Source organism: Populus trichocarpa, chromosome 2, assembly GCF_000002775.5.
Source record: "Populus trichocarpa isolate Nisqually-1 chromosome 2, P.trichocarpa_v4.1, whole genome shotgun sequence".
NCBI classification, from domain to species: Eukaryota; Viridiplantae; Streptophyta; class Magnoliopsida; order Malpighiales; family Salicaceae; genus Populus; species Populus trichocarpa.
The window spans coordinates 1,050,805-1,064,593 of NC_037286.2; the positions used below are offsets into that span (position 1 = coordinate 1,050,805).

Consider the following 13,789-nt stretch of genomic DNA (forward strand, 5'->3'; position numbering starts at 1 on the left):
TGAATGAGCTGAAGTGGGTGTGATGCTCTCCACATATTAGCTCGCGGGAATGAGCTCCTATGTTGTTTTCCCAATATGCAATCTTCACATAACAAGTTTGAATATTACAACTGGGGTAATCCATGCACCATTTGTTTCTGCTGTAAAGTTTTAAGACCTACAAAGCTCAAATGGCCATAACAGCAGTGCCATAGATGATTTAAATCGAGTGTTGGTGTGAGAAAACACTGCTGATTTTGAGTTTGAATCTTGGCCAGCAAAATGAACATTCTGTTCAGAGACATTCTTGTCTCAAAAATAAGACCCCTCTCTGGATGATACACCTTGCATGTATTGTTGCGAAACAAAATTCCCAGACCTTTCTCCTGTAATTGACCAATGCTTAAGAGATTTTTTTCAACTCAGGAATATAGAATACCTCTATAAGGATTTGTGAACTTTGATTGATTTGAAGATGAATTTTTCCTTTTCCCACCACACCAATGCTGGAATTGTTTCCCAGCTTTACAAACTTACGAAAGCTCTCATCTATCTTTGAGAAAAATTCCTTGTGACCGCACATATGATTGCTGCAACCTGAATCTAGAAACCATGTTGTTTCATCAGGTACTTTCTTGACATGAGCCAGGAGAAGCATCTCCATCGTGTGATTGTCAATCATCTCCATCATGTGGTCGTCTTCTGCATCTGCAGGAATTTTTGGTCCTTCACAGTAGCTACATAACTCCTTGTCCAGTCTCTCTTCAATAAATTCAGGAGCCATGAAAAACATCTCCATCGTGTGATTGTCAATCATCTCCATCATGTGGTCGTCTTCTGCATCTGCAGGAATTTTTTGTCCTTCACAGTAGCTACATAGCTCCTTGTCCAGTCTCTCTTCAATAAATTCAGGAGCCATGAAAAACATCTCCATCGTGTGATCATCATCTTCAAGAATATCTGATGCTTCACTGCATAACTTCTTGTCTTCACTGCATAACTTCTATGTCTCCTCAATTTCAGTATATGCCATGAGCAGCAGTGGTTCGTCGTTAGTGGCTTCAGTGAAATTGACTTGTGACTCGTTTCTTCTTCCTTTCCTTGGACATTCATACTGGAAATGTCCAAGGTCATGACAATAAAAACACTCAACAAGAGATTTGTCAATACCTTGTCTCTCACGCCCTCGTCCCCTGCCTCGGAAAGAACTTCTACCACGACTTGGTTTGCCAAAGTTGTTGTCATGTGTGATCTGTAATGCTTGTTCTTCAACAATATAGCCTTGCATACGTTGTGCATGAACCAATAGACTACTTTGCAGTTCGTCAATAGACATTGCGTCTAAGTCTTTGGACTCTTCAATAGAACACACCACGTAATTGAACTTTAAAGTCATAGAACGTAGAATCTTTTCAATAACTATGACATCAGACATCTTTTCGCCATGGAAACGCATTTTGTTCGTAAGGGTCCGAGCAAAGTAGTCAGAAACAATCTCTCCTTCCTTCATGTGAAGAGTTTCAAAGTCTTTGCGAAGGGCTTGCAATTGTGCTCGTTTGACCCTAGCATTACCTTGAAACTTCTTTTTCATAGAATCTCATATTCCCTTTGAGGTCTCTTTGTCCAAGATCGTCTCAAGGATTGAACGATCGATGGCTTGGAAGAGATAATTTTTTGCTCGTAAGTCCTTCAACCTCTGTTCTGCCACCTCCTTCCTTTGTTCATCCGAGAGATCAACATTAACTGCTGCAGCAGAAATTCCAATCTCAACTACATGCCAGTATTCTTTGGAGCGGAGAAAATTCTCCATCAATATGCTCCAATGATCATAGTGCCCAACAAAACAAGGGATTGTTGGTTGAACAAAACTCCTCTCACTAGTCATTTTAGCTGCGGCTAAAGAAAGAAAAAAAAACTTTGACACAGGTTTCTAGCTGCGGCTAAAGAGAACAACCGTGTGCTCTGATACCAAATGATAAACTTGGTTTACTGAAATTATGAATAGATAATTTATTAAGCATCATTGGTGGCTTTATATAGCCATACAGAAGGTATCAAATAACAGAAATAACAGCAAAAGCAAATAACATGGGTTGTGGCCAAAGACCAGATCAACGCCCTGATATTCAGGGATTATTGCTAACAGAAAACATAAAAAACTGAAGACTAAGTCTTCTCAGGTGACATGACCATGAAAATAAGATGCCGAACATGAAGTATGCTCTATGCTCCAAGTGAATTTTGGTTGATTAAGGAAAATAGAATTAATATGTATATTTTTTTTTAATTAATTGTCTTAAGGTGAAACTAAAGATAGTAAAATAGAAGTTGGAAAATATAAAATAAACAAAAAGCTGGATGAAATTTATGATTGTAGAACATCAAATTAGTTTTACATAGAAAGTCAATGTACCGATGCTAAACAAATATTCAAATAAAAAATTATAATTGTTTCAGGTAAAATATATTTGTTTGCTTTTATGAACTGATTTTATGAGATTCTATCTGCAATCTAATCATATATTTTTTCTCGATGGACTCCCCATGTCAATCTCTTACTAGTTGCATGTAAGAAATACATCCATACTTACATTGATGGATAAAAAATATTTTTTCCCCAATTTATTGATCAATGTTTCACTTTCACTTTCACTTTCATGTTTAAATTAAATTTTTTAATATTTTCTCTATAATTGTTTTTTAAAAAAATGTGATGAGTCTCAAAATCCAAAATATTTAGGAATAAAACTCATGTTTTAGATTATTGGTTAATCTCTTAGTTTAACAAATATAATCTATTTTTATAGTTAAGGTATCTAATAACTTGATATGAAAATCCTAGAGGATTGGTAACTAGTAGCAGGTGATGTATGGCAAGCTATGTGACCGGTAGTTGTGGTAATAATATGTGGTGCCTGTGAAGTTAGGTAATTGATAGCTGATATCTGCAAAAGGTCTTTATTGATGGACATGAAAAGTCTCTTATGGTAAATTCAGTAAGTTTATAGAGAGAAAATACAATAATATTCTAAAGAAAGATGTTCTGGAAATATATATGCAGTAAAGAATGAAGAGATTGTGAACATTTAACTTAAAAGATTCATAATGTATTTATAGTTCATGAATCTTATTTTTTTGTGGAGATAAGGACATGAAGTATAATTTTACCTTTGTGATATTTTGAATTGAATTATACTTAAAGTAACATGTATGGAATCGGTATAAAACATTGAGAAACCACGTGGGGTTTGGGATAAATTCTCTGGCGAGTGTGTTGGCTCTGGTGAGGCGTCCAAACCCATTAGAGGTGAAAGTGAGTCCGAGTGCGCTGCCTGAACCCAAACACGCTGGGCTCGGGTTTGACAGCCAAAGCCCACAACGGCGCTGGAGTGTATGCCTAGTACCCTTGGTGATGGTGCTGAAACCCATGCATAGGGTGTACATGCACTGGACGAACACCAAATGCACCGAGCGTCTATGCGCTCATGCAGGAAGCTTTGGCTTGGGCTATTTGATGGAGCCCATGTTCCTAGTATATGGGCTTAGGCTTCTTACCCAAGCCCATGCTTCTTGAGAGCTGGGCTCAGGCTAAGCCCATGTTCCTTTAATATTTTTATGGAATTTTTTTTAAGAAATTTTTTATATTTTTTTAAGGAATTTTGTGTATATTTTATTTTTATCCATCACAATGCTACTCCTAGATGTTAAATAGATGACTTTATAAATACTGTATAATATTATTTTGATAACCTATGCACTAGAAAAGGAAATGCCTTTGTTTTTTCTGTTTTGTCAGAGAAAATGATAACACGGGAAGGTACTTGCCAATTGGAGAAACATCGCTTACTTTATCAGAGGAATACCCTTTTTTCATCAATCTCTTTGGATTGTTTCGAGAGAAAAGTATAGCCAGGGTTACGTTCGGCTACGGCAGCTGGGATGATATGTTCAATTTCCACTATGGACGCCATTCAGCTAACAACACTAGAAAATTAAAAAAACATTATTTTATCGCCGACGGATTTTTTTAATAAAAACACGTTGTTGAACAAAATTTTATCAGGGATTTACTGCCTATCGATATTTCCATTAATAATTGATAATAAATATAAGAAATTGATGTAAGAAAATAAATATAAGTTATCTATTAACAGCCCTAATTGACATTCTGCGATTTATTGGCGTTGCTGCTAGGACCGTCGATGCATACATACGGATATACCTCGGAAAAGAAATCAAATAACACCTATCCATAGCGGTAATTAACTTTCTCGTCGTCAATTATTGCACTAGGTAACTCCCTTGTTTTCCCAACATATCATATGACAAATCAAAATCTCCAAACGTAATTTAATATCCATGATAATAAAAGAAAAACATGGTTTCTACTTTTTAGGTGAGATAGTAAACAGAAAGCTGGTCCAATTATTTGAATGTATTATATTATATAAGTGCATTTCAGTACATTAAATAAATATAATTAACACAAGCAAGTGCACCAACGAAGCATGTATATGATCTTTTATATTGGGAAAAAAACTTTTTGGTCTAATCCACAAGTGTCCAAATACAATTTGGTTCTGTATTCAATGATTGCCTTGGAATAAATTTATTTACAAAAAGAAAAATTCATTCAGCATGAAATCACAGCACTATTTTAACAAAAAGAATTCTGTAAGATCCCAAAAAATAATTAAGAAAGCTAAAGGGTAAACAATATTCCTCGCAGCCCACTCCCTCGGGCATATTTTTAGAGCCGGATTATGCGACTCTCCCTCACTCCAAAAGGGCAGAGAGCTCCGGGCGATGGAGCTCAAGCAGGAGAGCTCTTCGGAATTTAAACGTGAGACGAGGTATTTGAAGTAAGCAAAAGACACGTGTCACGTACTGCCGTATGAAAGTGGTTGGCTTTACTTTATCACCTCAATTATTCGAATCTATATATGGGCCCCCCCACTGGAGCCCACAGATCTAGGACAGGAACACACGTGTCCAGAGGATGCATGTTCCAGTTTCTAAAAAGCCGAAGTTGAAGGTCTTTGATGGGAGTTCGTGACCTTGCAGGACAGCGATATGTAAACATGCGTGTTAATCTTCGATTTCTACCACGTGGCACTGTATAACATCGCACAATTACCCTATTGTTTTTCATTAAAAAAAATCTTTTTGTTCGGCTTTTTTATTTTAATAATAGTTATTTTTAAAAATATTTTTTATTTTGAAATATATTAAAATATTTTTTTATTTTTTAAATTTATTTTTTATATTAATATATTAAAACTATTTAAAAACAAAAAAATTATATTTTTTAAAAAATAATTTTGTATCTTATAAACAAATGGTGCCTACAAATACTTAGTTGGTAATATGAGATAAGCGTAAAAATAATTTTTAATTAAAAAATTATTTAAAATATATTAAAATTATTTAAAAAATATTAATTTTATATTTTTTAAATTAAAAACATTAAAAGAAACCATTTTTAAAAAACATGTATAACTGAAAATTATTTAAAAATTCATGGAAAGAGCTTTAAGACATAAATAAAAAATTATATTTAAATCCATGTAGAAATATTTTTATTAATTTTGATGGATTATATATTTTTTATTTTTTATTTTTATTTTTATAAATATAAATATTGGTAATTATTCCTCAAACAATTGAAATCTTCCACCGAAGATTAAAAACAAGTTAAGGCTATGTTTGTTTACCGAAATTCACTTTTCGAGAAACTACTTTCCAAACTTTCCTGTATTTGTTCGCGATTAGAAAAGTTGGTCAACGAAAAACATTTTTCAATCAAAGAAACATTTGGCTTGGTTTCTAGGAAAGTGTTTTCCTGAAAAATTTAGACGGAAAACACTTTCCGAAAGCTGTGAAAAATTTAGAAATGTCATATTATTTGCTGATTATATCAAATTTGGTCCTCAAACTTTTGATTGCTATATATATATATATATTATTTTGAATATTTATTTTTCAATTTCATCTCTTAAAATTTAATTTTTATATTAACTTTGATCCTCATTTTTATAATTATTATTTGCTTTTTTCTTATATTTTTTTATTGAAATTTTTTATGTATCAAATTTGATCCTCATTCTTTTGATTGTTACTTATTTTATTTGAAATAATTTGTGAAATATTAATTATTATTATTTTAATTTCTTCATCTTTTATTTTTTTATTTTTTAAATTTGATTTCTATTATTTTGATTATTATTTATTTTATTTGAGATAATTTATGAAATTATATTTTTTTTCAATTTCATTCTCATTCAAATTTTTAATTTTTAAGATTTGTTTCTTATTATTTTAATAAACTTGAGAAAAATAAAATATTAATAAGTTATTTTTTCCAGCTTATTTTTCATGACATAACCAAACACTGGAAAGTGTTTTCCAATTTATTTTTCATTACACTACCAAACATAAGAAAATAATTCACTTTTCCAGAATTTACTTTTCCCGTAATTCACTTTTAAAAAAAACTACTTTTCAGCAAACAAACGGGGCTAAAAATTAAAATTAAAAAAAGGAAAATAAAAATAAAAAGTTTCGTAGCTTTTTTTATGTAGGCTGACAGCAGCCCAAAGCCTTTATTCGATATGGTTACAAAAAAAAAAAAGAATTGAGCTTGGTTTAAGTGTGGCCCAATAGATTTCATAAATAGCTATGGGTAAACCATGTTCATCCTCCTCCTTCCTACGGGTCAGTCTATAATTGTCAAATCTATTTGAGAATTGACTTGAAAAGGTACATGGGTTATTGAGCACATGTTTAGTTAATAGGTTACAAGTTAACTCGAGTTATGAAGTTAATTTAAATTAAAATATTTTTTCATGTTAATTTAATTTGATTAATCAGATCATTAAAGTTTTAATAGGATTAACTTGATTTAATCAGCTCAATATCTTTTATATTTAAAAGAAATTGATCCCGAATCAAGTCATGGTTCCAAAATTAAACAATAGAAATTTTCAACATGGGAAAGTATTCGACAAAAAACTTTCAGCGGTGCCCTTATTAGTTGTCTTCAGCTGTTTATGAAAAACTTATCTAATCACAACCCTTTGGAAACTTAGATTTCGATATTGGGTCAAGGTGAAACCATAAGTTTCGAATTGGAATTTTGTACAATCTAAATTTTTCCCATGCCACTGTCCGCGAACCCTTCGGAATTTGGAAGCCCACAGAGTGGTCAAAACATAGTGTAAGCATTGATGGACTTGGGCTACTAAATGCTCAACATTTTATATCTGGGCTCGATTATGTTTAAAATGGTAGTGTACAGTGTTTTTTAAATAATTTTTTACTTTAAAATATATTAAATTAAAAAAACATTGTTTCAATTTTTGACATAACAACATCAAAACTTTAAAAAAAATATGATAATTTAATGTTTTTTCATGTCAATTATACTTTTAAAAAATATATATAAGAGCAGCTTCAAACGCATTCCTCAACACCCAAAATTATTATTTTTATTTAGTTTCCCCTCTCTCTTTGAGATTATTTATATTTCTCTTGAGCCTTTAATTTTTTTTTTTTATAATAAATAGGGTGATTTAAATTTATTATTGAATCTCGTAAATCTAGTTATTAATTTTTCTTTCCGGTGAATAAATTCTGTAAGAACGTCAAATAAGATGACATTACTTGCTGACCCCGTGTCATTTACTTGAGTCTCGGACAACCATCAAGAAGTTGGGCTTCATGCTTTTAATTAATAATTACATAGAGCATAATAAATGAATCGACTGCATTAATTAGGAATTCGAAACACACCTGCCCTGTTGTTTTTTGGAAGTCGAAATTTGAGACAGCTCTGTTTTTTTTAGCTCACCTGCCCTATTAATATCTGTCTGGATCTCTTGTCTAGCATCATGTGAATGCTGGCATTTGTTTGAGTGTTTTTTTTTTTTTAAGAAAAAATCGCAACAGTATAAAAAATAAGGTAAATCACACGGTTCATAAAATATTTTAAAAAATAATATAATTTTACGAATAGCAGGTCACATCTTAAATCACCAGACTTATGCCTGGCTCTACTTTGTGTTATTCACCATCTGTTTATTTGTTGTCCGAATTTGGAAATTGCAAATCGTGGAATCAAGTGAAGGTTACGTGAATTTCAGCAAAGTGTTTCGGAAATTGTTTTTAGTGTTGTTTTTAACCAATTTTTTTATTATAATTAAATCAATTATAATATTTAATTTGAATTAAATTAAGTTAACATGTTTGAAAAAATATAATTCATTATATTTTATTTTTTATACTACTTCCGTCACTTTTATCTTACTCCTTCAAAAATTTTGAAAAAAATAAAAGATAGGTAAATAAATATCTTGAGGAAAATAATCTCAACATTAATTTTTTTATTTAGTGTATTAAATTAGATGGGTTAACCTTTAATTTATCTTTACACTATTTTTAAACATAAAATTTCATTAAAATATTTAAATTCAAATTTTTTTTGAAGAAAATTCCAAACATGCGGGATATAGTTTTGATAGATAAACTGCCTAGAAGTGAACCAGAATCAATTGACACAGCTGGCTAGATCTTTTTCCATGTGCACACTGCCTTTTATAGGAAGGTTTGGTAGCAGGAGTCCTTCCTTTACATCAAGTTCTCGATTAAGAATGAACTGTTTGTATAAGGCTAAATCCCAGACTTAGAAATCAAGAGCCACTAATAATCATTGTTTTTTTAATATCAAGTATGTGTTTGATTCTGCTGGCCGTGTGTTTTTTTTTTTAAATATTTTAGTTTAAAATTATTTTTTTATATTTTAATTATTTTAGTGTATTGATTAATTTTAAAAATATTTTAATATATTTTTAAATAAAAAACATTTTATAAAAATCCAACGTTACAATAAACACTACCTCGGGAACAACGAAATAAGCCTTCGGCACCTTCTTCAGAAAAGAGACGAAAGTGTTTAGGAAAAATGTCCAAGACTTGAAATGCAAAACAAAATCAAATCATGATAGCTATTTCTCAACTTACCTTAGCTCATGCTATTAGATTCTGAGCTAAGGATTCTCTTTGACCGAAACAAAATGCCAGGTTCTGATTTGTCTGACCCATGCAAGGTTTGATATGGAAGAAAAAATCTAAGGTTATTGGATTATCATGATAATTTAAATTAATTCTTTTTATATTAGAATGGTATTATTATTTTTTTAATTTTAATATTGATTTTATTAAGTTTGAAATGAGTTTTACCAGTGAACTAGTCCATGAATCAACTGGATTTAGCCAAACAAAATCTGTTTTTAATTCAAATTCAAATTCAAATTCAAATTTTCAATCAAACCAGATCCAACTTTATAACTTTGACTAACATGAAAGCTGATATGATTCTCCATCGGAGTGTAGCCACACGAAATTAGGAATCTATTTAATGGAGGACAAAATACTTTTGACATCTGTTGAAGGCCTTTTCACATGGAATTCGTTATAGTATTAGAGTACTAGTGGTGTGTGATCGATCGATTGTCTCTTATGGGCCTTTGCCACTTAGCCAGATATCGGTAAAATCAAAGGCATAAAGTTTAGCATGGCGGCTAGAAATTTACATGTTGGTAAATTTTAAAACTTGTAAAATTAATTAATATATATGAAAATTAGTCTAAATATCTATATTAAAAAAAAAAACATAAAGCTTGTTCTGAGATGTTGATGCATCTCAGCAATAATTTTTTAATTAGAATTGTATTGAAGTAATATTTTTATTTTTAAAATTTTATTTTTAATACAAATATTAAAATAAAAGAAAATTAATTTTTTAAAGAAAATTAATTGTACCGAAAAAACAAGCATACATGATTGCCTTTATGGGTATCCACAACTAAAGAATGGTGATCATTGCAGATTCCCAGGCATGAACAGACACTACTCGAAACCTGTGGGCATCTAAAACTGGTAACTTTCAAGAGCAAGCATTCCGAAAATCAAGGCACCGTCTGTCTGCCAACAATAACCTCCATCCATGGTACAAGTCACTGACATTTGTGTCCAGATGATAACTTCGAAAACTGTACAAGGATTCTAAACCATGCCATGGCTCTGAATGAGACAGAGGGATAAACTGAACTTTGTACTGGTTTGTATCACTTCTTGACAACAAATCCTATAAGAACTCGTCATCTATTGACACAAGAACAAAGTAAACTAGGATTTGTTGGTTGCGTCCCTTTCTCTTCATGTCAAAACTTAAATTCATGCCACCTATATGTCCATTAGCAAAGCTAATTAATGGTCCAAAGCAAACTTGTGAGATATTTCCATGATGAAAATGTTTCCAGCATTTGCTCTGACAGAAATTGCCAAGGAGAATTCTGAGGGACCATGCCATGAACCAGCTCTAATTAACAACCCATGCACACACTGCGTCAAGAAACTCGAGACATAATAATACACTGCATCGTTTGCAATCCTAAATAAGAAACTCAAGACATAATCAACTTTTAATTAATCATTAAAATTTCAACAAGGATTGTTCTCTGGAGAAGCAGAAGTACTGGAGAACTGAGCATCAAGCTTTGCCCGACAAACAGGACAAACAGGGTGCTTGGAAAGCCAAGTATCAGCACATTCCAGATGAAACCCATGATTGCAGCCAGGAACTATCCTAGCCAGCTGTTCACTTTCAATGTCATCTAGACAAACAGCACACTCTGTCCCCAAAACAAGCTCTTTCCCGGTGACCTTAGGCAACTTCTCGAGCTCCGATGATGACAAACCCTTCTCTGTCACAGTTTTTACCGGTAAAGGAATGTTCTCTGGTTGATTATTAGCAGCATACCATAGGAGACAAATATAGATAAAAAACACTACGCTCATACCTACACATGGCAGAAAAAGTGCGAAAAGCACAGAGACAAGCATGTTCTGGCCGGTGGTGAAGGAAGCGTCGCTGTTAAAGCTCAAGGGGGGTGGTGATGGAGTGGGACAGTGAATAGGAGGTGGTGTGAGTGTGACCATGGCGCATTATAGGGGCTGCGACAAAAGTAGAGGAAAGAAGTTGGAATATAGATATGAGAGGATGGGAGAGCTGCGGGCTTAAAAGGAAGGTTGGTGGAAGATGACGTGGACTCTGAAGAGGAATTATGCTAGCGGTTAATACATCAATTATTATTAATGTTTTTGTGTTTCAAAATATTTTAAAATAAATTAATATTTTAAATTTTTAAATTTATTTAAAATTAATATTTTAAAATTATTTTCATGCACTGATATCAAAAATAATTTTTAAAAAATAAAAATAAAATTATTTTATTATATTTTAAATAAAAAACACTTTAAAAAATAATTGTAACCACACTTTTAAATAGACTCTTAACTATCATAAAATTTAAGTTTGAATGTATCAAATTATAAATAAAATTAGTTTTATTTTATCAAAATAATTTATTTTATTAATTAAAATGATACTGATTTTAATTTTATGAGTTAACTAGATTCCAATTTAATTTCTCAAATAATTTAGACTTAGCAAAATCAATTTAAATTATCATATTATAGTTAACGGTGCTTTTGAAATGTTTTGAAGTCTTTTTTTAGCTCTTAATTAGATTTGTTTTTTCATATTTGAGTGTAATGTTAAAAGTAAATTATAAAAAATAAAAATATTATTTTAATATATTTTAAAATAAAAATACTTTAAAAAATAACACATTCGCTCTTCTAAAACAAACCCTAAAACATCATATTAATCAAGTTCGGGTTATGGATATGTAGAATCAATGGTTGGGATATGGGCAAGGAAATGGAAAATATTTTGGTTTTGATGTGCTAGAGATGACACGTTTCATTGAAGCGAAAACCTTAAAATGACATGATATGTGAAGGGATAACCGATTGTTTGCTTTCTTTGTGCATGCGCTGATGATGCAAAAAGATTTTTAGAAAAAAAACATTTAATTATTATCTCTATTTAGTTTAGAAAAATACTATTATTTATGATGTTTTTATTGTTTTTTTTCTATTTAGTTAAAAAATCAAATATTAAAAATAATAATTTTATCTTCTTTCTTTTTAGTTTAGAAATCTCTTAAATAACTCAATAATTATTGATTTAGATTCTTTATATCTTCAAAGGAAACCTATGACTAATATAAATAAAGTTGCTTATCTTTTATGTATTTCAACAGAACATATTATTTTAAGATATAAAATTATGAATTAAGGTCATGTGTGACAACCCTATTCAACTTTAATTATATATTTTTAGCAATTTGTTCTTTGATTTGTATTTTCACCTGTATTAGGTGGTATTAGAGTCAAACAATCCAAGTGGTTGTTTACTTATTGTGTGCTGAAATAACCTAGGCTGGAAGAGATGATTGAACATGATGTGTTTGTGTAAGAGGAGATGGAGAAGCTCTCTCTCGAGTAAGAGATGTTAAGGAGCCAATGATATAAACACATGCAAAAGCATGATGCAGAATTGAAAATAGGTATTTAGAAATTGATGGTAAAAGACACGCGAAGACATATTTCAAAATTAACATGTTGGCTGGTGGAAGTGAGGTGCTCAGATGATCGTGATAAAAGTGATAACATATTCATTGCTAAATTTGAGAACCCACTCTGGAGGCACAAGCAAAGGAAGCAACTTTTTGATCAAAATGAATATTATGTTGAAACTAAAAGTTTTGATCAAAATAAATATGATGTGAAAACTAAAAGTTTTGATACTTCTTGTTCCTTTGTGGACTGGAATCAACTACCAAAATTCCATGAGGATGATGTCGAAGGAGAAGATTTAGATGCAAAACATAACAATCTGGCCCAACCTGCTAGATATTATCCGCTTTGGGCCTTACCGCCATTACAAATTTGTTCTTGGTGACCACGCATGGCCCCAAAACACGACTGACAAGTCAGCAACCAGCATTACCAATAAGGCTAGCTACCAAATCTTCACCGCCAATGTAGGATATTACAATTCACCTTCTTTAAGGGGCCCGACGACCCCGTCGACACAACCGGATAGTTAGTGAGGCCGACTCTGATACCAAATGTAATAGCCTCGCCCAACCTGTCAGATATTGTCCGTTCTAGGCCTTACCGCTCTCACGTATTTGTTTTTGGTGACCACGCATGGCCCCAAAACGCGTCTGACAAGTTAGCAACCAGCACTACTAATAAGACCAGCTATCAAATCCTCACCCGTCGATGTGGAATATTACATGAACTTCTTGGTTTATGATGTCCATTAAAAAGAAACCACATTAGACGTTGTTTTAGAGGTATTTTTGATAAAGCACGTTATGAATTATTTGTCGGCTTATGCTCAAAGAGAATTTTAGAATTTACAAGGTAAAGATTAGCTTTCTTCTACTTCAAATAAAAGTTATGAAATAGAATTTAATGTCTTTTTCTGGCTCTAAGATTGATTTTATTGTTAGGGAGGCTGAGAATAATGTTGATTGATATGATATGTTTAATGGGAAAGCCAAGCATGTAAAAGATTAAGAGCAATTTGAATTCGAGTTTTCTCTAGCTCGAAAAAACATGCAAGAGAATGTTTAGAAAAAAAATATATTTTTAGCTATTATTATTTCCAATTTAATTAAGAGAAAGCATTTGAAATTTCTAAAAAAAATGGCCCGTGGGATTTGACATGAACCTTGAGCCATCAGCTTTTCTAACTCGGCCTGGCCTGGCCTCCCTGCAAGAATATTCAATCTATAATGGGCTCAGCCTGGCACATAGGATATTTCTAGTTCTGATGGGCCCAAACGAGCACATACAGTGCTGACTGCTGAGCATAGAATCAGTAATCGAGAGG

At 31.9% G+C, this 13,789-nt stretch overlaps 1 protein-coding gene across 1 annotated transcript; it reads right to left on the minus strand.

Moving 5' to 3' along the window:
- Window positions 1-10,077: 10,077 nt before the first annotated feature.
- LOC7490624 (E3 ubiquitin-protein ligase ATL23) lies at window positions 10,078-11,039 on the minus strand. Its single transcript, XM_052450329.1, has one exon. It carries the CDS (start codon window positions 10,975-10,977, stop codon window positions 10,480-10,482), a length of 498 nt encoding a protein of 165 aa, XP_052306289.1. The 5' UTR covers window positions 10,978-11,039; the 3' UTR covers window positions 10,078-10,479.
- Window positions 11,040-13,789: the final 2,750 nt, after the last annotated feature.

Excerpts from the sequence above, each read along its gene's own strand:
- LOC7490624 (XM_052450329.1), bottom strand. The coding sequence starts at position 10,977 with ATGGTCACACTCACACCACCTCCTATTCACTGTCCCACTCCATCACCA.